The 25,436-nt window shown below is 38.2% G+C and overlaps 1 protein-coding gene across 1 annotated transcript; it reads right to left on the reverse strand.

Annotated features, from left to right (window-relative positions):
* Positions 1-16,510: 16,510 nt before the first annotated feature.
* Positions 16,511-24,929, reverse strand: LOC5577290 (serine protease 53). Its single transcript, XM_001656341.2, has 6 exons — positions 23,779-24,929; positions 23,489-23,722; positions 18,450-18,523; positions 18,299-18,387; positions 17,059-17,303; positions 16,511-16,994 (listed from the first exon to the last, which is right to left on the reverse strand). The coding sequence occupies exons 1-6, from the start codon at positions 24,449-24,451 to the stop codon at positions 16,558-16,560; spliced, it is 1,752 nt and encodes a 583-aa protein (XP_001656391.2). The 5' UTR covers positions 24,452-24,929; the 3' UTR covers positions 16,511-16,557.
* Positions 24,930-25,436: the final 507 nt, after the last annotated feature.

The raw sequence follows: 25,436 nt of genomic DNA on the forward strand, positions 1-25,436 counted from the left end.
ACATGGTAGAGATTTTAAGACAAGTTTAGTTCTGGGACACATTCCAAACGATTGGCGTCAAGTTCGAGTTGTCTTTATTCCAAAATCAGGAAAAAAGGACAAAACCAACCCTAAAGCATTCCGACCGATAAGCCTTTCCTCGGTAATGCTTAAAATCATGGAGAAGGTATTATGCGAGTATATAGATTCTAAATTTATGAAAACTATGCCTCTTTCCAAATCCCAATTTGCTTATCAAAGCGGAAAATCAACGGTCTCAGCACTGCACACGCTAGTGAACAAGATCGAGAAAACCTTTAATACAAAAGAAATCGCTCTTATAGCATTTCTTGATATTGAGGGCGCGTTCGATAACGCTTCTTATTCGTCTATAGGTTCGGTAATGTTGAGGAGAAACTTCGACCCATGCATTGCAACCTGGGTACATGCTATGCTAGCAAATCGACAGATCTCATCTGAGCTGAGTGATTCGCGCATTACTGTAATGGCTACAAGGGGATGCCCTTAAGGGGGAGTACTCTCTCCCTTATTGTGGTCATTAGTGGTGGACGAACTGCTAGATAGCTTAGAAAGAAAGGGGTTTTGAAGTTGTTGGATACGCAGATGACGTAGTCATTATTGTACGAGGCAAATTTGACAGCGCTATTTCATCAAGGATGCAAATTGCTCTCAATCACACTCTCAATCACAATCATCTGCTTGTAATGAATCTTGCTGCAAAATTCTAGACTCAAGAGAAACCTTCAGAGACTTAATTTACTCATTACGCATGGTAAAGATGGACAAATTATGGGTGAAATCATGAAAAAAATCGTAATTTCACCCATAATTTGTCCATCTTTACCACGCGTCAGTGGCGCAACCAGGGGGGGGGGGGGAGATTTGGGGGTCAAAACCAAGTATATTTTTGAACACATTTATTTCATTATTACACATCGATGACAGCCACTTTTAATTTCGGGAGATTTCTTTTTATAATCTTCGAACTATGTGCTAGACCGTAAAATCTTTCTTGTGCAGTTCCAGGGAATGTTAGAAGAACTCAGTGTGTCAGGATCTAGCGTGGTGTACATCATAAAAGATTAAATAATTTTGAAATCTGGTGCCCGAATGTTTGCTTCCAGCGTCTAGCTGCGGATAAACCCTGAAACCCGACTGGAATTAGAACAGTCAACTGCACCAGCCTATAGCCTGTTTGATGATTCGGTGAGTTTGTTCCATATTACGTTATACAATAGCAACACTAAAATACAAAAAAAACTCTTTTTTCGGTAAAGTCGTGTTTTGTCGGTACGGTTTACGATGTAACAAGCGGTTCATTGCACTCGTAAAGCTTTTCTCCGTATCTCCGTGATTTTAACTATATGATATGACGCGGATTTTAATATTAATTTAGATTTGGTGTTTTATATTTTTTTGTTTTTTTTTTTTCTAATATATTGTTTTGGATCAAATCGATGACCCTGGAGGGATCGATTCTGCTCATACGTATTTTTGAGCAGAAATCGTCGGTTAATTTATCGGTTATACGTGAAACATAATTATACAAATAATAAATAACCAAAATTTTATCTTTTAATCATCGGATTTCAAGAGATTAAAATTTAAATGTTAACCAAGAAGTGCCATGGGTCTATCGCTGGCTTTTCAGGCGAATCCTGGCGTTATACCTTACCCAACCTCCAACTCCGTAGCAATTATGAGGGCTTCGCTGAGTCGGTGGCCTCTCATTAAGTAAGTGCTACATCAACATTTCCCCTATCCCAAGTTACGGTAAAGATGGGCGTGGCCGTAGTCTGATTTAAGATTGGTTCAAGGTTCACTCCCCAGCCTTGTTCCTGAAAGCAGTCTGAATGAGAATATCAAAAGAAACATAAAGGTTGCTACTATTCAATCTACGAAGTATACCGTAACTACGCTAACGTTAACATTTATTTCATTACTACACATCTTATACAACTACGCAACATTAATTTAGTTCGGTTCATATTAACACTAAGAGTTTCAGTGGTTTTTACAGTTACATCTTCAAAGTTTAGGTTTTTTCAATTCTTAGACCATTGAAGATTTTAATAAAAAAAGCCCATAAATAACTAAATTTTCTTGCCTTTTCCTAATTATAAACTGAGGGCTGTGTATGAGAAGTTTGTCAAATATTTAGTTATATTGGAAACATTTTCACAGTTCAGTAGTGGTGTTTTGTGTTCATTTAAACGCAGGTGTAAAACCTCGCGTTTTGTATTCAGCATCAGCGTGGTGTTTTCGGTGTTGATCAACGGAAGGTTGACATAAGCATCCAAAGCATTAAAAATATTTCAGTTAGCTTAGTTTTTTTTTCAAATTTTACAACTATTTTTTAGAGCATATATATATCTATATATATCTACGTATAACAAATTACCGTTAGGTCACCAGTCACCGTGCGGGCTCCATTCATCGTGCACATATACAAATTCGTACAGAAAATTCATACAATTTTCGCAAATTATTCTTTTGTCAACAAAAAAAGATAAAACTGATGAAGAAGTTCTTGTCACAAAGCATTTTGAAAAACCTAGTTTATGTAGTCAAAATTATGTGAATTCTTTTTAATAATGAGATTTTTCAACACTAAGTAGGAACGCCAAAAATTCACAATGAGATTTATTGGCCTACTATGTTCTACAAAGTTTTAATACTTATCATTTCTTACAACTTTGTAATAGTTGTATTTCTTATGGTTTTCATGTTATTTGAGTTTTTCATCTTAAGGTGAAGATGAAACGAAGCCAAACCTCAAATTTTCAAGAGCACGAATCTGGAGAACCGAACATCCGTTTGAGCTGAAAACTTAATCGAATGGCCACCACCAGCGAGTGACCAATCGATTAAGTTTTCAGCTTAAACGGATGTTTGGTTCTCCAGATCCGTGCTCTTAAAAATTCGAAGTTTGGCTTCGATTAATCTTCACATTAAAATTTAATATTTTATGTGCCTTGTATCTACAGAGAATACATAAATGATTATAAAACAGATTCAGCTGTTACTAAAATAAAACAGTAATAAAATGCTTAAATCTTCAATTTAAGTATGTACAGAAAATATATTGAAATTATGGCAAATGTCCGTTATGCCAAATGACCCTCACCTTTCACTTAGTTAAAAATTATGCCAAATGTCCGTTATGCCAAATGTCCTTTATACCAAATGCCGTTATGCTAAATGGCTTTATGCCAAATGGCCCGCTCCCATGTTTTTCCTCTTCTAAAATCCATCTACGATTGATTGATTGGTCTTAACCGACTCTAGTCATCTTTGTAGCCAATTAATTACTCATGCTGATTTTGATTCTGATCATGTCCCTGTTACATTTCAAATATCCCATGGAGCGATTCTCAATCCTATCAGCTCCACTTTCAATTATTTTCGAGCCGACTAGAATATATGAAACATATATTGACTCTAATCTTGATGTTAACATTCCTTTCCAAACAAAACTTGATGTTGACAATGCTCTTGAAACTTTAACAAATTCCATTGTTGAACCCAGGAGCATTGCAATTCCAAAATGTGAAGTAAAATTTGAATCCGTGATTACAGACGATGATGTTAAACTCTTGATCCGTCTTAAAAACGTGAGGAGAAGGCAATTTCAACGCACTCCCGATCCTGCTATGAGAACTATAAGGCCGGATCTGAAGAAAGAAATCAAGAAACGTTTTGCACAATTAAGAAACAAAAATTTTGAAAATAAAATTTCTCAATTAGACCCTGGCTCTAAGCCTTTTTGGAAATTATCTAAAATTTTGAAAAAACCTCAGGCATTGAAAGTGGAAAACAAATTATTACTAAATAATTGCGAAAAAGCTCAAAAACTTGCGATGCAGTTTGAAAGCGCACACAATTTTAATTTAGGACTTACTAGTCCAATTGAAAATCAAATTACTCAGGACTTCGAAAATATTTTCAATCAAGAGAACGTTTTCGAAAATTCCTGGAAGAAGTGAGAACTATTATTAAAAAATCAAAGCTCCTGGCGATAATGGAATTTTTTACATCCTCATCAAGAAACTTCCAGAAAGTAGCTTATCATTCTTAGTTGATATATTTAACAAATGTTTTCAATTAGCATATTTTCCTGACAACTGGAATAATGCTAAGGTTGCACAAATTTTAAAAACAGACAAATGGATGGAGTCGTACCTTACGGGACGAGAGCTGCGAGTAAAAATCGATGGATGTGTATCATTACCCTTTTCGAACAAGTCTGATGTCCCACAAGGAAGCAACCTTGGACCGTTACTATTTATTATTTTCTTAAACGATGCTGGCTTGGTTCTCGGTGAAGGATTTAAGCTGATTTATGCCGATGATCTCAAACTGTACATTGTAGTACGGACTGAAAATGATTGTATGCGTCTTCAGAACTCGTTAACACTGTTTGCCGATTGGTGCCGCAGAAACAAGCTAATTATTAGCGTAGAGAAATGTCAGGTGATCACTTTTCACCGCAAGATGCATCCAATTGTTTTTCACTACGAAATTGATGGGATCATTCTCAACAGAGTTGATCATGTGACTGACTTAGGGGTTCAGCTTGATGAGAAAATGTCGTTTGAGCTGCATCGTTCTGCAATCATATCAAAAGCAACGCGTCAGCTAGGCTTTATTTCCAAGGTTGCCAAGGATTTTTCAGACCCGCTTTCAGACTGCTGGAAATCATTGTATTGTTCCCTGGTACGCCCTATCTTGGAAAATGCATCCGTCGTTTGGCATCCGCACCAACTCACGTGGAGTCTAAGAATTAAACGGATTCAAAAGAGGTTCATTCGTTTGGCACTAAGAAACTTGCCATGGAGGGACCCCGATAACCTGCCACCGTATCCGGATAGATGCCGACTCCTGGGACTAGAAACATTGGATCGACGAAGAAAGGTACAGCAATCGTTGCTTATAGCAAAGTTGCTAAATGGCGAAGTCGATGCTCCAGAACTGCTTAGTTTGCTAGAATTTCGTGTTCCTAACCGAGTTCTCCGGAGTACAACACTGCTCCAATCAAGTTTCCATCGCACCGTATTTGGATACAACGAACCCATCTCAGCGTGCATCCGAGCATTCTCAGCTGTCGAAGAGTTTTTCGAGTTCGATGAACCGACGAGGCATTTTGCTAATAGAATACGATCTGTAGTTCAGTAATCTGTGTTAAGTGTATGTTATGTTCAAGTTTTTATTCATTAAGACTAATTTGTCAGATGGATTATTTTAAATACAAATACAAATACAAAACTCCAGCAGAAGCTTCTTCGTCCAATCAGTTTGCTTTCCTCCATCAGTAAACTTTTTGAAAGGTCATTTTGAACAGAATGATGGTCCACATCAACGAAAATTCAATTTTTGCCAATGAACAGTTCGGATTTCGCCATGGACATTCGACCACTCATCAACTTTTACGTGTAACAAATTTGATCCGTTCCAACAAATCTGAGACTATTCTACTGGTCTTGCTCTTTTGGGCATAGAAAAAGCATTCGACAGTGTTTAGCATGAAGGCTTGATTGTAAAATTAAAAAAAAAAACTTTTATTTTCCAACATACATTGTTAGAATAATTCAAAGTTATCTGTCAAATCGTACACTTCAGGTTAATTATCAGAACTCCAGGTCTGAATGGCTTCCTGTAAGAGCTGGTGTTCCTCAAGCAGGGTTGGGAAAAATCTTGAAATTCATTCTACAGTAGCCAAGCAAAGCCAATCACAGTCAGCGAAGCCAGTGAAACTCACGCCCATCGCTGCTGTAGGCAAAAAGCCTTGAAAATAGCAAAACACCCGTTGCTAAGGGCAACCCAGAATTACTGTAGAAAAATGTTCTATTTCCCGCATTTGGAGCCTTCAATGACACTCATGATTTAGAAAATTCGTGCACCCAACATAGGCTACTTGATGAGATTCACGTTTTTGAACTACTGGAGAGCCACGTGATTTTCGCGAAAATTCAAGCCTATTACTATTACCATTCCCAGCTCTGTCTTCAAGGCAGCATTACCTGACTTACCTCAGGGATGTCAAAAATCTTTGTTCGCCAAAGGACGAAGCCTACGTGTCATCTGTAGTCGATTGCAAAAAAGTTTAGCTATTTTACTTCATATTTGCAGAAATGGAAGATTTTTCCTAATGCTTCCAAAACTCAACTAATAATATTCCCACGTAAACCAAAAGCTCTTTATTTGAAACCTTCAAGTAGACATGTTGTCACGATGAGAGGGGTTCTAATAAATTGGTCAGATGAAGTTAAGTATCTAGGGCTCATGCTAGATAAGAATTTAACTTTCAAACGTCACATTGAGGGTCAAGTCAAATGTAATAAATATGTAAAATGCCTCTATCCCCTTATTACACTGAACCAATAAATATCATAAAAAGTATTAAAAACGTCACATACATTTAGGATAATGGTAATCATATCAATGTTATGTATATCCATTGCAATTCTTTAAAAAATTACATAAAGCTTATTATAATACCTCATCATATTTATGGGTTAATACTGTAAACTGTATATGAACAAAAGCCATGTAGTTTATCCGATAATGGTCATGTGATTAGCAAATGTGAAAATTAGTAGGTTTTCAAGATGGCGTATTTAGTTGGTTGATTGCATTTTAGCTGCTTAAGTGTTCAGTTTTCGGTGAACAAAACCAATCATTTCCATCTTGATGTTGCATGGAATTCATTAAACAGATCCAATAACTCATATACATCTTTCCGATCAAATGTATGTGATTTATCTGATAAATGCAATCAAAATGAAATCGCAATTGCTCATGTTGTAACCCGATGAACCTTATGTGAAAAACTACATGGAAAAAAACTATATGTGTTTTCAGATAAATATGATATGATTACTTGGTTCAGTGTAATAGAAAATCAAAACTTTGTCTTAAGAACAAACTTTGATTATTCAAACAGTGGGCTTCGTGGCCGTGCGGTGTCTTTTAAAAAAAATGGTTCTGAAGCTTCCTCCCTGGTATAGTACCAATAAGTTCCATAGAATATCAAATGTTGAAACATTGGAACAAATGTCAAGTAAAATAATCAATAATCTCAGGCAAAAATCGTTACAATCGTCTATTGCCACGATTAATGCGTCATATATTTAGGTTAAGTAAATTGAAAACGTGTTTTTTTTTTTCTTATAAGCAGGTGAAATCAACTCACCTGTAAAAAATCTGAACTGCTAAGGCAAATGAAATGTAATATGTTGTTAACAAAATGTTATTAAAATCCTAAATTTGTTTTACCAAATTAGGATGATATTGTTGCCTAACACAGAACACCTAGATATAAGAAATTAATGTAATGTTTGGAATAATACTAACAAAAAAAAACAAATAGTGTTCGAGCATAGAGGACCCCCCTAAATACATCACAGCAAGCGTGAATCGCTACCGCACCGTTACATGACCTCAAATTACACGAGCGCGATAAGAAATTGTCTAAAAAATCGCACATAACTTTTGATTAAAAACACATAACTCTGATTTTTTCATATTTTCTGTAAAGCTAGCTCAGCTTTCCAATGATGCAAAAACTTTTCAAATCGGTGGTTGCATTCAGTGTTACCAATAAAATCCAATCAATTTGGCCAACTGAGACTGGGCTGGTCTCAGTGAGAATTACTCATAGTAATTTAAAAAAAAATGGCTATTGATTTTACTTAAAATGATTTTTTTTCTTAAATTGGTACAGTCATCTCTCCCTTACTCGATATTGAAGGGACCATCGAGTTAGGGAGGAATCGAGTTACAGAACACAAAACCAGTGTAACTGCGATCCAAGGGACCATCGAGGTAGCCATGAGTACCAACTTTTACTATGGTTCTCTAACTCGATATCGAGATACGCGATATCGAATAAGGGAGAGTTAACTGTATGTTCTTATTTGCCTTGTCTTGCCTCGGTTACTCCTAATTGTATTAAATCATCATTATATTTAATGAACAAAATAATAGAAAAATAACGCCAACATTTGGAATTTTATGAAATCATATTTTATTAACAAGTTTAATCTTTCTTAAAATATAGCCTTCTTTATAAATCAACTACAATTTGCTCTGGTCTATTTGTTGGAAGATAGAGGAAAATAACTGTTGATTTTCTTTCACGACCGATATCGGTAGGTTGCCTGTTCCAATGGGTACCAACAAAGGAATCATTCTATTGACATATCTGCTCTGATGATCACCCGTGCCGTTAGTTTGCGCCGGTAGCATTGCGTTGATCCATACCATTTCGTGCGTCGGTTGCAAAGAAGCCAAAGAAGCTGTTAGTTGTATCTCTTGTGGAGTTTTTGGAATAGGCACCGAGTCTTCTACAGGTATTCTGCTCCATTTCTTGAACTCGTCTCTATGCTTAACAATCCATTGTTCTACGTACTTCATGGTCTCATGTTCATCTTGTTCATAGTTTTTCTTGGACTCTCGAAAACGATTTTGTACGCTTGTTCCTCTAAACACAAATTTGCCTGAACAAATTTGCATGTTGTTCATCGATGTAAAAATACGCCTTTTTGCTTTTATGATTTTTCTCCGTTGAATTTTGTTTCTACCTGCGATGAGACGGTCTTCGCGTAATATCACTGATTTCTCGGATGAATCCATAATTGTTACATCAGAATCGCTAATATATTCTCCTGATCGTGCACTAGGTGGTGCTTGGGTTCGATAAGCTTCACCGCAAGGTGTGTAATACTCAGCGAAAGGTAAATCCATACTGAATGTAGAATGTACGTAACTTCGTGAAAGTCCTGTTTGTGTATAATACTGATACGAACAAAAACGAGAGTTTTATACAATTTTGTTGGGTACCTAATAATTGTTACTTCTCAAAGTTTCCTACCAAAACTAACGATTCCTGGAAACCAAGCACACGCTGCAGATTAGTTTTATACAGTTACACAGGTAATAGGTAGATTATGTTCGAAACCCGGGAAAATTAAAAACCTTTCCAAATTGAAAATCGTGGGTAGATCATTGGTAATAAGCCTTTTTCAAGAGACTTGTTCTCTAAAGTCTTTTTCATTTTTCGAAGGAATTGATTGCTCATGTTGGGCGATAAAAACAATCTCAAGGGCATTTTTGACAATTAAATCAAGTTTGTGATTATGCTGAATTTTTATACTTATCTCCACTTTTCTAGCAGCATAGTTTTTCCTCATGAAAAAAAGAAGAATCGCAATAACTTTTGCGTTTTTCGATATTTTTGCACCATTTTTTTAAGAATCTGTGTCAATTTCAATCATTGGTCATATAAATCCGGAGATATTACTAAATGCACATCAACAGGCAAGTAGTAGCCCCAATGATGTCTTAAAATATATGTACACTACCCGCCATAAGTATGGAATCGCATCATCTAGTATTGCAACACCTCAATTGAATATTGCAGCACCCCCCAAAAAGTTTAGCATCACCCGTAAGCTATTACACTAATGACGCAATATCTTGGAAACCATACTTTCTAGAAAGCTGCGGTCTTCAGCAAAGTTGTTCAGAAGCCTTACGGCGTTCATCAGCTGAAATTTTTAATGCGCCATTTTGCCGCTACGTGGCGCTAGTGTGCATGTAAATTGGTCATATTTTAGACGGCTCTAGCTCATGAACCTGACCACTTAGAATGTTCGTGTCTTCAGCAAAGTTGTTCAGAAGCTTAAAAGCAATCTGAGGCAGCACTGATTGGCTAGCAATTTTGCCACTACGTGGCGCTAGTGTGCATGTAAATTGGTCATATTTTAGACGGCTCTGGCTCATGAACCTGACCACTTAGAATGTTCGTGTCTTCAGCAAAGTTGATCAGAAGCTTAAAAGTAATGTGAAACAGCACTGATTGGTTAGCAATTTTGCCGCTACGTGGCGCTAGTGTGCATGTCATTTGATCATATTCTAGCAGGCTCTAGCTCATGAACCTGACAACACAGAGAAACAGACGTAACTTGTTCCAAGTAAATCTCGATCAAAATCATAGTCGCGAAAACATGTACGCCCAATGCTAAAAACACTGTAGTTGGCCGATGGACCAACAGGTGGCGGTAGTGTGTAAACGTCAAACACGAACAAAAACGACGCGAGCGCTGCGGGTGGTCGATTGACCACCTACCAGATATTCGAATCGATCGTTAAAAAGTTGGTCGACGGACAGCGATGAGAGTGTGACGTCTGTTTGTCTGTGCTGACAACTTAGAATGTTCGTGTCTTCAGCAAAGTTGTTCAGAAGCTTAAAAGCAATCTGAGGCAGCACTGAATGGTTAGCAATTTTGCCGCTACGTGGCGCTAGTGTGCATGTAAATTGGTCATATTTTAGACGGCTCTAGCTCATGAACCTGACCACTTAGAATGTTCGTGTCTTCAGCAAAGTTGTTCAGAAGCTTAAAAGCAATCTGAGGCAACACTGATTGGTTAGCAATTTTGCCGCTACGTGGCGCTAGTGTGCATGTAAATTGGTCATATTTTAGACGGCTCTAGCTCATGAACCTGACCACTTAGAATGTTCGTGTCTTCAGCAAAGTTGGTCAGAAGCTTAAAAGCAATCTGAGGCAGCACTGATTGATTAGCAATTTAGCCGCTACGTGGCGCTAGTGTGCATGTCATTTGATCATATTCTAGCAGGCTCTAGCTCATGAACCTGACAACTTAGAATGTTCGTGTCTTCAGCAAAGTTGTTCAGAAGCTTAAAAGCAATCTGAGGCAGCACTGATTGGTTAGCAATTTTGCCGCTACGTGGCGCTAGTGTGCATGTAAATTGGTCATATTTTAGACGGCTCTAGCTCATGAACCTGACCACTTAGAATGTTCGTGTCTTCAGCAAAGTTGGCATGTTTTCTTGCCTTCTTAGACTTCTTTCTTTAGTTCTTGGGTTGTGCACAACGGTCTAATGATCTTATTTTGGCCAAAATCATTCACTCATTGTTGTTCAATGTGAAAAAGGTATGAATAAAAAAATCAATAGCAGTTTGCCAACACACGACTATATTTAAGTATTCAACTTTTTAAAATATGCAGTCATCGAAAAACACCTAGAAAGTTTAATTACCTTTACCTAAATTCTGACGGTATTTTACGCTTTGCTCTTCAAATGTGTGGTTTTCCAGTGTCAGTTTATGACAGGTTCCCTTGTCTTTTGGGAGCTCGCAATCTAAGCCATCTGTGTCCTCTCTCTCAGATGTGCAGGTAGATTGGGTTATATTTCCGCGGGCTCTAGCACATGATCTAGACCACCTAGAATGTTCGTATCTTCAGCAAATATTTAGAAGAAGGCGTTTTCTAGGTACCTGTTTACTTAGACAAAATTTAAAACATTGTGGAATATAATACAGTGAGGACCCGATTTTGTCACCCCCTCGATGAATTTTAGGCTGACAAAATGGGGAACCTGACAAAATCGGGTCATTTTATTATGTTCCTGTTTTTCAAATTTTGACGTGTTAATGATTGCTTGTGAACCCCGTCAAGAACTTGCATGGACTTTTAAGAGTTCATTAAAAAATTACGTAAAGCAAAATTTGTCAATTTTAGACCCCCTTTCACCTCAACGTAACAACTTTTGTATAGAAAATTTTAAATTTTTCTTTGAACCGTAACACTATGTAAGACCCCCTCCATCCCCTGTTGCGTTACGTAATATTTGAACGGTCCATAAGGGGTCGATGACCATTGGCGTAGCCAGGTTTTTTCATCAGGGGGGGGGGGGTGGCTTGAGAAGATCGATTCTTAACATTTCATTCACGATTTTCACGACAAAACGATCATTATACATTACACTCTTTTTGCATGAAACATAAAACTATACAAGATACCCACCGTATTTGTTTCATAGTAAGCTAAGTAAAGTCCTAAACGCGTCTTATTTAAATGTTGAGTGACGGGTCTATTTAAAGTCTTGCAGATTTACCTATTGGAAAAATTCCAAAGATTCGATTCGTTGTAGTCCCTTTGATCGGCAATTTTGCTTTGTCCAGTAAAACAAATGGAATCAACCTGAGTTCCTAGTTATACATGATTGATGAATTATCTAAAATTTCTCACAGAACACAGAAATTCCTAAAGAGGTTCATATTAAAATTCCTCTTGATTTAGAAACTCCTTCGAAATACAGTAAGGACCCGATTTTGTCAGCCCCTCGATGAATTTTAGGCTGACAAAATGGGGAACCTGACAAAATCCGGTCATTTTATTTTGTTCCTGTTTTTCAAATTTTGACGTGTTACATGGTTACATGGACTTTTAGGAGGGCGATGGACTTGGGCGTAGCAGTTTTTTTTTATCAGGAGCTCCCCCTCTCTCATATTGGTAATATCGATTTTAACACTTAATAAAAGGCATTGCCATTGCCCCCTCTAGCTACGCCCATGCGTGCATGACATTAAACATCATCATCATTTTTGATGAAAATATGGTAGAACATGGCGAAAACAATTTTTTGATAAATTTAAAACAAGCCGACAAAATCGGGTCAAAGAGCTGACAAAATCGGGGGTAGACATCGGGAGCAGACAAAATCGGGGACTGACAATATCGGGTCAGTACTATATAATTGTTTACTATGTGTTAAAAAACATTCAAAATTTGACATTTTTTGTTAAAATAGGCTATATTTAATGCCTTAAGAAATCGTACACAGTTTTAATTTAAAGTTATTTCCAACATTCAGTTCAAATTTCGGATCCATCATTTCGCTAAAAGCAGAGCCACCCTCGTCAAAATTGCTAACCAATCAGTGCTGTCTCCGATTGCTGTTGAGCTTCTAACCAACTTTGCTGAAGACACGAACATTCTAAGTGGTCAGGTTCATGAGCTAGAGCCGTCTAAAATATGACCAATTTACATGCACACTAGCGCCACGTAGCGGCAAAATTGCTAGCCAATCAGTGCTGCCTCAGATTGCTTTTAAGCTTCTGAACAACTTTGCTGAAGACACGAACATTCTAAGTGGTCAGGTTCATGAGCTAGAGCCGTCTAAAATATGACCAATTTACATGCACACTAGCGCCACGTAGCGGCAAAATGGCGCATTAAAAATTTCAGCTGATGAACGCCGTAAGGCTTCTGAACAACTTTGCTGAAGACCGCAGCTTTCTAGAAAGTATGGTTTCCAAGATATTGCGTCATTAGTGTAATAGCTTACGGGTGATGCTAAACTTTTTGGGGGGTGCTGCAATATTCAATTGAGGTGTTGCAATACTAGATGATGCGATTCCATACTTATGGCGGGTAGTGTATATGCAAACATTAACAACAGGGTACAGTGACGTCAAAAACAATAAGAATTAATTTAAAAACAAATATTAAATAGTCAGGCAATAAAACATAAACTAAAAACTTAGACTAATTGTCTCATTCAGCGAAAAACAATGAAAATCTTCGACGGAGCGTCTCTCGGGTAATGTTGAAATAAAACAATGAAGATACTCTGTTGAAAACTCACTGTAGTCCACTAAGAACACCGTGAAGTCAATAATTTGTACGAAATAGAGGCAGTCTTAGCATGATGTTGTTGCGCAGCGAGCGTGGGCGGACGTCCAAATTAATTTGTTCCAGAATGGTTCCACATTCGATGCGTCCCTGCAACACATCCGCAATAGTCAAAGCTGTTATGACATCCCTTCTACAGCGAAGAAGGTCCAAGTATATTAGCTGACAACGACTTTCGTAGCTCGGCAGGCGGAACGGATCTCTCCACGGTAACTTGCGAAGTGCGAATCGAAGAAATCTTCATTGGACAGATTCGATCCTTTCCGCTCCATTGTTGTAAGCGGAGCTCCAAACCGCAGCGGCATATTCCAGTGTGGAGCGCCCAAAAGAGCAATAGAGCGATTCCAGGCTGTAAACATCTGAGAAAGTCTTGGCGATTCTGAACATGAAACCGAGAGTTGTCGAAGCTTTACTGACCGTGTACGAAATATGTTGTTTGAATGATAACTGTGAATCAAGGAAAACACCTAGGTGCTTGATGTGATCCACACGTTCGAGATTCGTCCCGAGCAAACTATAAGGGAACGCTATTGATCGCTTTTGCCTGGAAAACGTTATGATGGAGCATTTGGTTGGATTCACCACCATACCATTTAGAGACCACCAGCTGGCAAACATGTCAAGTTGTTGTTGCAGGTACAAACAATCAGCAGTTGAGCGTATTCGTAAGAACAATTTCAGATCATCCGCGTAAGATAACCGAGGGGCTTTTACTACGTAATGAACGTCATCGAAACAAAGCAAGAAAATCACTAGATCCAGATGACTTCCTTGTGCTATGCCGGAAGTAGCAAGAAAGCTGTCGGAACTGCAGTCCCCCATCACGACTTTTAACTGACGATCGGTGAGATACGATCTGAACCAGCGCAGGAAGTTACCGCAGATGCCAAACCTGTCGAGCTTTGCAATGGCGATGTTGTGGTCCAACTTGTCGAAAGCAGCGGACAGATCGGTATAGATTGCATCAGTTTGAACTCTATCGAGCATATCATCAGTTATGTACGATGTGAAGCATAGTACCTAGATTAGTAGTGGTCGAGCGACCGGTGGTAAAGCCGTGTTGATCCAGTGAATCAATTGTCACCAAACACGCAGCAACAAAGACATTGTCACCTCCTATTTTTGTTGCAACAATTTTATTCCGCAACATAAGTTTATCATTACTTGAACATAATATGACAAAGATCGATCACCTCGTGCACAGCGATATTCTGGGCATCGCATTGCAATTTTCGAGAAGTTTCTTCGTGTTGGTAAACATTGACACATTATTAAACAGCATCCACAAAACGAATTTAGTTTTGTGCTTAAAATAACTGATTTATCGCGAGTTGAAAAGGTTGCAACAATGTTGCGCTCTGTGATTGTCATGACAATTTTGCTTTTGATTGTGTCCTTATCCGCAACAGTTGCAACAAACGGTTGTGAGCGACCTTGCTTTGTTGTTTGTTTTTCGTCTATTTTGATGGCAATTTGATTCACTGTGTTAAATCGTTGTCAAGCTGATGTTTGCAGTGTGATAGCAATGGTTCTATAACAACGAGTTCGAAACTGAGCTCAGAGATGTGATGCCACGTTAATTATCTACCTCACGTTTTCTCCCTTTCTTATGCACTGGAAACATGTTTGCTACTTTCCAGCATGAAGGAAAGATTCCGGTGGAAAGTGATAGACGAAACAAACTGTGCAGCGGAGTAAGCAGTTTGTCGATATGCTTCTTGAAGTCTACTGGCGGAATTCCATCTGGTCCAGGGTTATACGACGTCTTGAGTTGCAATGCGGTCCTGGAAATGGCATTATCGTCAACATCGAAATTGTCTAGCGTTTGTCCGTTAAGGGGAGCATTGTTGGCTGTTAGGATGACTTGTTCGTTACTTATTTCAACGTCGCTGAATACGCTGGCAAATTTGAAAGAAAATAACTGGCATATCTCCTGGAGGCACGATGCGGTTCTACCATTCCATTCCATCGACGTTGGAAGACCTGGACTTTTTACGCTGCTCATTCACGTATTTCCAGAATGACTGTGGATGGCGTTTAAGTTTCTGCTCAATGCTTCGCTCATACTGCTGGAAACAGTGACAACTGATTCGCTGATATTCGTAGTTCGACCTTAGATAGTAACAGCGCGATGAAGGTGTTCGGTACTTAGTGAACTTCCTTAGAGCCGCTCGTTTAACCGACTTCAACCTCCGCAGTTCACAAGGAGGTCGGGAAGCATTGTGGTGTGCTCTTTACGGAACGTTCCTATCAATGATGTATGACAAAACATGTGCAAAAGTTTGCGCAGCTTCTTCGATGTCGTTGTTATCAAGAATTCTCTCCCAGAAAAGATATTATAGTACTATAATATCTTTTGTCTTGTGAGCTTCCCGTAAAAGCTCTATGCCAGGCCTGCCCAACCTTTTTGGCTCTTTTTCGACATAAATGGGTGGTGCGTTCGAAAGAATATACCAATATGAACAAAATTAGTCTCAAATGAAAGCTTGGTAGTATATTTGTCTAATCCATGCTGAAAATTTTAAATTTATATCAAAATCTTGGCTAGCGATGCAAGCAAAGGTAAAAATCAGGGCCGGATCATTTTTTGGACTTAATTGCATCGGTAGCAAAGAGGGTAATAAAATTTTTAAATTTTCAGCATGAATTAGACAAATATACTACCAAGCTTTCATTTGAGACTAATTTTGTTCATATCGATCAATTCTTGCAAACGAACCAACTATTTATGTCGAAAAAGAGCCAAAAAGGTTGGGCAGGCCTGCTCTATGCGGTCGATGCTATCATAAGCCGCTTTAAAATCGATGAACAGGTGATGCGTTGGGACTTGGTATTCTCGGCATTTCTGGAGGATTTGCCGTACAGTGAAGATTTGGTCCGTCATCGAGCGACCGTTGATGAAACCAGCTTGATAACTTCCCACAAACTCATTTGAAACATAATGATGTTACCGCTCGAAATCGCACCAAGATACAAACAATCATTCAAATATGCGGTTATATGGACGTTATCGGAATCGAAAACAATTTTTTTTACTTTTTCTAATGTACCTACTATTTAATCATCGGGAAAAACGAAATCTGTGTGAAAGGGGACAATATTGTTGGTAGTCGTTTCAGTTGTTCGAATCCTGGCGGTTGTGGTTGTTACAGGCGGTTCGTTGCTCCAAACCATTTGCTCAATCCAGTCCAGATAGTGAGAAATGCGAGTATAGATATCAACCACGGTTTGATTATTTTCCCGGATTCTTTCGTGGTCCTGATTGCCGGAACTTGTAATTCCAACGGCTGTATACATGCAGGATCGAGTATTTACAGACTGCAAAGGGCTCCCAGATGATCCGCTGGTGCTAGTTCTCAACTGATCAGTATTAATCGCACACAATTGTCCAGGTATAATACCATCGGGTAAACGTCTATTCCGAGAAATTATTTCATCACACCTCTCTTTCGTTATGACTTGATTGTCCTCGGATTCGATGAATTTTTTGATTCCTAGAATGAAACGATCAATGATATAAAATTTACAATGGGCTAACATTTTATTGCTCCAAATTACCTGTTTCAATGCTTACTCCATAGCCAGTTTGCAGAAGTGTGTCGTAGAGATTTTCTGTCCAGTTGCTTGCCAAACATGCTGGAAGTATATTGCTGGACAGCTCAATAGTGGTGTCTAACGTAATGACGGCTATGTCATGATAAGTTATTCTTTCTTTATGATGAGGGTGGCATATCACTTTCAAAATACCAACTGACCCGTATGCATCAATTTGAACTTTTGACGGTGTTTCTCCCATGTTGTCCCTACACGGAAAAAATATTAATGTACATACTATGCGGACTACGAACTATATGTTTAGGGTGAAGAAGAATCAAAGCCACATCTGAAATGGAGAACCAGACAGCCGTTCAAGCTGAAAACATGATCGATTGGTAAATCGCTGTTAATGATCGATTGATCAAAATATCAGCGTAAACGGCTATCTGGTGATCCAGATTGGTGCTCTCAAAGATTTGACAATGGCGCCACTAGCGTTCTGCTTGTACAGTCAATTCTCCCTTACTCGATATCGAGTTAGAGAACCAGAGTAAAAGTTGGTTTTTATCTGAGACGAGACTCGCGAAGATGTTCTTCTTTTTTCTGTGATCGCTATTTTTTTTTCTTATTCCACTATGCGTTTACATCAGTCATGCGCAAGCCGTTCAAACCGTCACATGAACTTCCCAGCAAAAGTTATTACGTTTGCGTCACACCCAAGCATAAAAAGCTTCAATATTGAAATTTTGTGCCAGCTAACCTATCAGACACTGGAAATAACTAGTCTTGTGTTTAGATTTATCAACATCTTTGGAAAAACTGCACCGCTGACTGAGGTTTCCTAGAACAATTTATTTTGAATACAATACTTTTCATTTTTTTAGCCATAAAAACGACGGGCTGCATTTGACGTTTCGTGACAGCGGAATTTGGGCTGCATATGACGTGGATATTTTTCCTTTTCGCGAGTCTCTCTCAGGTTTTCGTAGCTCATTCGATGGTCCCTTGGATCGCAGTTGCACGGGTTTTGTGTTCTGTAACTCGATACCTCCCAATTCGATGGTCTCTTTAATACCGAGTTACGGAGAGTTGACTGTATGACTATTGTCACAGTGCCGATAATGTTTCGCGCGATTTTGCTAATGATGTTTGCCTGTGATAAAACAAATTTGTAATTAAGGTGGCTTATTAGGTTGAATTTCATTGGATTGAGTACTTTGAGACTGGAAATTTATATGAGCACCGTATGCCTTTATCTTACCGTCTACAGTGACAAGCCGTCAGCACGTGGTTTTCATTCACGAGAATGCCATTACACTTGACTTTATTATCAGAGAAAATAATGGACACCTAAAAAGTATGAGAATATGTCAATATTTCGGACCTATACTGAAATGCTTGCTTGAATTCACCGTATGCGGGTATCTCGAGTTATCGCAGATTTTATTTCTCCGTTTTCTGGCTAAACCCTTGAATCTTTCACATTCTATAAAACAGGCAAAATTAATAAAAAGTAAAGTGACTACAATTCGGAATTTAAAACAAATCGTGAAGAAAATCTGCCGACAAAGTTTTTTTTAAGCCAAGACATACCATGACCCCACAGTTATGGATAAAATAGTGTTGAGTCCAACATATAAAATTCAATATAACAACATATAAAATTCATAATAACATAGAAAACATACAATTTCAATGTAAAAGCACGAATTGAATCGTTTTAAATTGGAACTTCGGTTAGTAAACTATTTTGAGTGTAATGTTTACTTAGTAATACATAAAATTAAAAAAAAATTGTCAGTTTCTGAAAACCATATTATGTATCAATTTTCATATTATGGATCAAATGGTGACATATTACGGATTAGTGCGCAAAATCAAGAGATTTTCAACTCAATGCATTTGTATTTCATGATTTAGTGAAAGTTAACAATGCGTTACACATTACTGCAAAAAATAGCATTGTTGGAACTGGAAACAAGGGTAAAATTCAGTCTGTGCAGCCTTGAGCTGAAGACGGTGTAAATTGTCTTTTTTTTTTAAATGCCTATTTATGGACAGTAGAGAAAGGAATTAAGAATGGATAAATAAATAAGACCTGAAGGCGCTTTTCATTTAGTTCATACTTTTTAGACACCTTGCTATAACCATTCAACCATAATAATTGTGCTTGTTTGGAAGCATAGTTCATCTCTAAATAAGTTGCTGCTCAAGTTTTATGTTTTTTTGGAGTTTTTTTTTTTTGTTATACTGCATTGCAGTAACTAAAACATAAACTGTTTTCGCTCCTCACCAAGTTTTTTCACCCATTTGTGTCTGCTAAAAAATGAAGAGTGTGTTCCGAAAGTTCAAGCAAGCGAGGTCGGTTTGCGCGTCGCCGGAATTATATTTATCTCGGTCTTTGTATGTGCTGTCCAGTGTTGGCATAGATCGCGCCATCAGGATCGTAGTATTTGGACGGTCGATTGAACGGTGAATTGCCGAGAGGTTCCAAATGCAGAATTCGGTGAGATTGTTCCAATATGAACCAATCCCCAAATATTATTCATATGAACGTCTACCAATCGTATCCTATGGCCTTTCCCAACCCATTAACATTCCACAATATCCCGTAACACCTATGAAAGGTCGTAGATTTCTCTGCATCTTTCTTAAGTAGGTGTTCAATCAATCATTCCTTCCCATTCCTCAGCATTCGCGAGGACGTGGCCAGGACAGCTTCCGATTATTGGAGGATGCGTCAATCTTGTCTAAGAGTCAAGGGTTGGTCCCAAATCTTTGACTTTGGTAACGGACGGGAAGTAGGCAACCCTCATACAACGGTCTAGGATTGTACCACCTACGAATTTGTGCGAATTGCTTAATGCTAATGCTAATTTGTGTCTGCTAAAAAATGGAATTAACATACCTTGATGTTTTATGAGTTTTATCCTTAGTGCTATTGCCTGAAAATGGCGAATCTGCTTAAAATGACAGAAATGTACATTATTTGGAAGTGATCCATATCCGTGGTAAACAAACATTTCCTGGCCCATAGTATGCATCACTAGTTACAACTGCTAATATTCAATATTTAGAATCAACAATCAAGAAAAATGTTTTCCAAAGATTAATTCATACTGAATCTAAGCGAGTGAGCAGTATTTATAACATAACATTTGAATTTTATCACCTTTGGGAGCTTATGAAAGCTGACGGCACTTCTTACAAAAAACGTCCATATGATGATAGCTGTGTGGTACCAACTAAACATTTGTCAAAAACATCGTTATTTAGCGGTTGAATGTTGTGCTTAACATTACAAATCTCGCATAATCTGGGATAACGCCCTAAAAGCCATTGGTAACCACGTGTGTAGCTCGTTGTTTCTGAGCAAATTAATGAATAAGCTTCCAAACCAACACCACTGGCAGGTAGAGAATGATCCTTTCTTCCCCATAGTGTTGTTAAAAAACGTGTAACTCCATTCAAATGCTCAGAAACAACGAGCTACACACATGGTTACCAATGGCTTTTAGGGCGAGATCAGAAGTTATGCGAGAAATGGTAGAAGACAAATAGTATGGCTTGGTAAAAATATGTATTACATCAACCTTTTTATTTAGAGCGAGTTGTCCTATGTTGAACGCCAAAGTGATCCGTAACTGTGTGGGCATGGTACTTGTACTGTAAGCCATAGCTACTGTAATTAAATCTCAAATTTAATTCCAATTCTTGAGTTTGTTCCATTTTTCCCTCAAGGCGACGATGAACCCACTCCTGCAATCATCAAGAGTGCAAATCTTAAAAATCAGACAGCCCTACTAGGGTTTCCTATTCCGGGAGAAATTTCCTGGGGATTCCTGATTCCCTGGGAATAATTGTTTGTTTGTCGCGATATCAGAATTTCCCGAGAAGTTGGCAATCTTTATTCTAATAACAGCCATCGTACAATTTGCAATTCGTGACATATTAACTAATGTCCCTTCTAGATCCTAAAGTATGATGCATTTTTAATGTTTTTTTTCCTTTTGGTTGCACAGAAAGTAGAAATATCATAAAACGTAATAAAAAGTATCATTTTTAATCTCCTTAATGGCTTTTGTTCATTCAGCACAAAACTTGCCTAGGCTGGAGAGCAGGATTTTAGATTCCCAAGTTTAATTATCAGTTCCTGTTTTCTTTTTGTTAACTTTCAGTTCCAGTGTGGTCCCATGAGCGACATTTCCATTCCAGCAAAACATTTTCCACAAAAGAGTTTCATGTTCGCCCATTCTACAAAAATTGTTAAATTAGTAGGAAATGAGCTAAAATAGACAGGGTGTCTACTACCTGGAAAAACCTAGAATTATCAAGGAATTTTATTTAACCTGTAAAAACCTGGAATTCTCAGGGAATTTCGATTACAATCAGGGAAAAAATAGAAACAGTAATTCATGATAGAATATGTTCACGACATATGCTTTTTGCATCAAAACCCAGAGCTACCATTGCTCACCAGAAAACTGTCTTCAATCGAAAAAAATTCGGCTGCGCCGCTATCAAGACGCTTTTTGAGCTGTTCTGTGATGGTTTGAAATTTTATCAACTCATAAAAACATGATTGATATTTCTTTCATGTCTCCTTATTTGATCTGTACAAGTCTCTGAAAAGTCTGTTTGTGAAAGGTCTCTGAAGCCTCTTCTTCTTCTTCTTTCTGGTGTTACGTCCCAACTGGGACAAAGCCTGCTTCACAGATTAGTGTTCTTATGAGCACTTCCACAGTTATTAACTGAGAGCTTTCTTTGCCGATTGACCATTTTTGCATGTGTATATCGTGTGGCAGGTACGAAGATACTTCTATGCCCTGGGAATCGAGAAAATTTCCTTTACGAAAAGATCCTCGACCAGTGGGATTCGAACCCACGACCCTCAGCATGGTCATGCTGAATAGCTGCGCGTTTACCGCTACGGCTATCTGGGCCCCATCTCTGAAGCCTCTATTATAACCAAAATGGTCTCTAAAGTCTCTTTTTTCCTTATCTTACTTGCAAGGAATTCTGATGCAAAATCTTCTCATGTTTCATGAGACAAACTTCAGGAATTATCCTAGTGGTTTCTCCAGAGAAAACATTCAAGAAATTCTTCTAGCATATCTTTCAACAATTTTCCAAAGGATGCTTAAAGGAATTTCTTCAGAATTGGCATCAGGGAATCCTTAAGCACTTCAACGTTACTACATCCAGTAATGTTCACAGGGATTATTTATTTATTTCTCATAATAACACTGTTCGACAAAAAAAGTCGATCGGAATGCACAGAGACCGGACACCCCGGGCTTGAAAGTATAAAAATAAACAAAAAATAATGGCGTTTTCAGCATTTTCGTGTCTGCCCAGGTCATTTTTAGAATATACTTGAACATTTTGCATTTTTTATTTAAAAATCTAATCTAATCAATAACCCGACACAGTGTTTTATTTTCAGGACAGCAGAATTCATGTGCCATATTATGTTTTAAACTTGAAATTCAATATGAAGAGTTGTTTTAAGATTTGCATGGACTCCCCCCCCCCTTTTTGTACCCTCCCATTTTTTAAAGTATTGCAAATGATGGAATATTTGATATAAATGGTTGAAACAAGCGATTTTAGTGATTCTACAATTCACCAGCTATCTCTCCAGAAATATCGTGGCTTATGAACAACCCCTTTACTGTACTATGGAACCGTCGGAACCGTCCATTTGCGTGTTCATTTTAGGGGGGGGTCTGTTCAAAGGTTACGGTTCATGTAAATAAAAATAAAAATTTGAAGAGTTGATCACAAGGGGAAGGGGGATGAAAACTACCAAAAATATAACCACGTGGTTTATGGGAACTCCTTGCTGGTTATTTTGTTTCTTGTTTACTATAATGACTGATAATACTTCATTTGATCACAAAAAATGCCTTCTAATTGTTATTGAACTTTTAAGCATTTTCACAAATATCAAAATAGTGATTTATGCAACAAGTTGCAAAATGATGATTTTTTCAGCACGAGCTGTACATTTATCCAACGAGGCTTGCCGATCTTTATTTTCAAATAGAATTAATTTTTTGTTCAGAAACTATGTTTTTATATTGAAAATCGGGGTAGCAAATACTGGACCACTTGCACTAGTATTCGCCATATTTTTAATTTCGGTTCGGTCCGGCCACCAAGGTTGATTTCTTATGGAGGGTGGTGGATCAGTAAAACCTATATCAGGCGATATCAGGTGCAAAGGAGCAATTTTTTTTGTAGCAGAATGATATTTCCGAGAAAATGTTGTGGTTTCTAAAAATGTTTTCGTATCATCTTAACAACCTTTTGTGTCGTAAAACTATAACATAATTCGGGGTGGCGAAAACTGGTACACCTTCCCCTAATATTTGTTCTTATCTGTGCGACTATTTGTACACCGATCCTATTGAAAATTGTTAGTTGGAATAATTTATAATCAAAGTACCTCTTTCACTGATCCGTTTTGAAGTTTCAGTTGATTTAGGCTTGTTATCCGCTATTATTTCTCTGATCCACGTTAGAAAGCGCTGTACGTTGACGAATATCACAAACTTTGAAGTGTCAACCTCATTTTTAAGTTCATCCGCCTTTGCAAAGGACACGATGCCCCTCAGCACCCATCGGTCACCATCACTAAAATACATACCACCGCCGCTGTCTCCTGTGCCCGGGCTAGTTCCTGGAAGTCTTAAAAATTACGCGTCTTTCTCATTCATATGCAATCGCGAATCATACCATTTCGATCGCCTGCACAGAAAACATTCTCGTTCAGCAGATTCCCGAACACCGTTTCGTGATCGTTGAAGCACTGCAGATAACTCACTACGGGTAATGACGCTGTGTGAAGAACATCCGAAATCGAACCCGTCTGTGTCGTGCCCCACCCCGTAATCCATCCTCGCTCTCCTTCGAGGTTCCGTAGATCTATGTCAGCGTTTTGGTCAATGCATATAGGGATTACGTAGTCTGTATAACGCACCGGCAACCGCATCAGAAGTATTGCTATATCGTTCCGATGGGAAGAGTGATCCGGATGTATTTGAACCTTACTAACGTCTCGAATCTGCACATTGGCTGAGATTGTGGACAAATTTTGTTGACCAAAGTGTAGTTTCAAGTTATTTGCTGATATTGCATATCCGGTATTGCGATTCACGACACAATGTGCAGCAGTCAGGACATGATTTTCGTCCAGCAATGTTCCACCACAAGCATATTTTTCGGATTTACTCCGCTTGTGGAAAATAGCCACGTGCCATGGCCATTGTCCCTCTTCGACGGTCCATCCATGATGGACGAGTTGCACAAAAGAATGTTTTCGAATACCACATTGGTAAGATGCTTGAGATATGCCAGGAAGCATCAAATAAAGTGCTCCCACGATTAGTAACCGATTGATGAAACGCATCTTCACGTTGGCGTAACACGATCTGTACACAACGGAGATCAAGTCGAAACTGTAGCGATTATGCACCAGCCGCTTGGTCGTTGTATAGGAAAGGTCATGTTTATAATATTTATTTTAAAACTGGTTCTGTCTGATTTTATAGCGCACTTCACCCCACTATCAGAAAAGTTGTGGTGTGCAGAAAATGTATAACAAAATTACTCGTTTTCATAGGATCGTCTGGAAATAGGTATTTGATGCATTAATTGTACAACAAGGAATAAGTGCACCGAAGACACCATCAGGATTCGACGTAACCCTGAGCTGCTATCACATTTCGAAGATGGGTGCACACTTTTGTGACGGTCCAATTCGGGGTGAAATCAGCAATACAATCCTACAGATTGTGCACCAATATTAACGATTAATATTATCAACGGAAATAAAGTGTAGGGTAACCAATATATTTTGGACCCCTATATATTTTGGACCCCCTTGGCCATTTTCCTGCAAATTTCCCAGTTTAAATCGAAAGACCAACTCAATTTGCATGACATTTGGAAAGATAGGACTATTCCGCACTTGCATCAACCGTTTGTACAAAGGAAATGTGTTTATTTTATCTGAAATTAATTTAATTTAATCAGTGCATCCATGCAACCATTACAACACATTACACACATAAATTGAAGCCGTCAGAAATTTTTCAAATGTAAACAAAAACTTTTTTCAATTTTCTGGACGAAAAGCGTAGAATTTGTTCGGATTTCCATTGTCGATCGATTGATTAGACTATGGGCAAGCATATTATACATCCAGTGTCATGGACTTTGTCGCCAAACGATAAAAAAATGCCGGGGGTCCAAAATATATACCATGAGGGTCCAAAATGTATTGGTGTGTCCAAAATAATGAAAAACAGTGCATCACAGTTCAATTATTTTCGACGTTTTTTGGATCCTACATGACCGTTTGGGCATTTTTATCTCGTAGAGAAAGTTTTTCT

This window comes from Aedes aegypti, chromosome 2, assembly GCF_002204515.2.
Source record: "Aedes aegypti strain LVP_AGWG chromosome 2, AaegL5.0 Primary Assembly, whole genome shotgun sequence".
NCBI lineage: Eukaryota > Metazoa > Arthropoda > Insecta > Diptera > Culicidae > Aedes > Aedes aegypti.

Excerpts from the sequence above, each read along its gene's own strand:
- LOC5577290 (XM_001656341.2), bottom strand. The coding sequence starts at position 24,451 with ATGCGTTTCATCAATCGGTTACTAATCGTGGGAGCACTTTATTTGATG. Across the intron at positions 18,388-18,449 it reads ACTCGAGATACCCGCATACG|GTGTCCATTATTTTCTCTGA; the intron begins GTGAATTCAAGC and ends CATACTTTTTAG. Across the intron at positions 16,995-17,058 it reads TGGAGTAAGCATTGAAACAG|GAATCAAAAAATTCATCGAA; the intron begins GTAATTTGGAGC and ends GTTTCATTCTAG.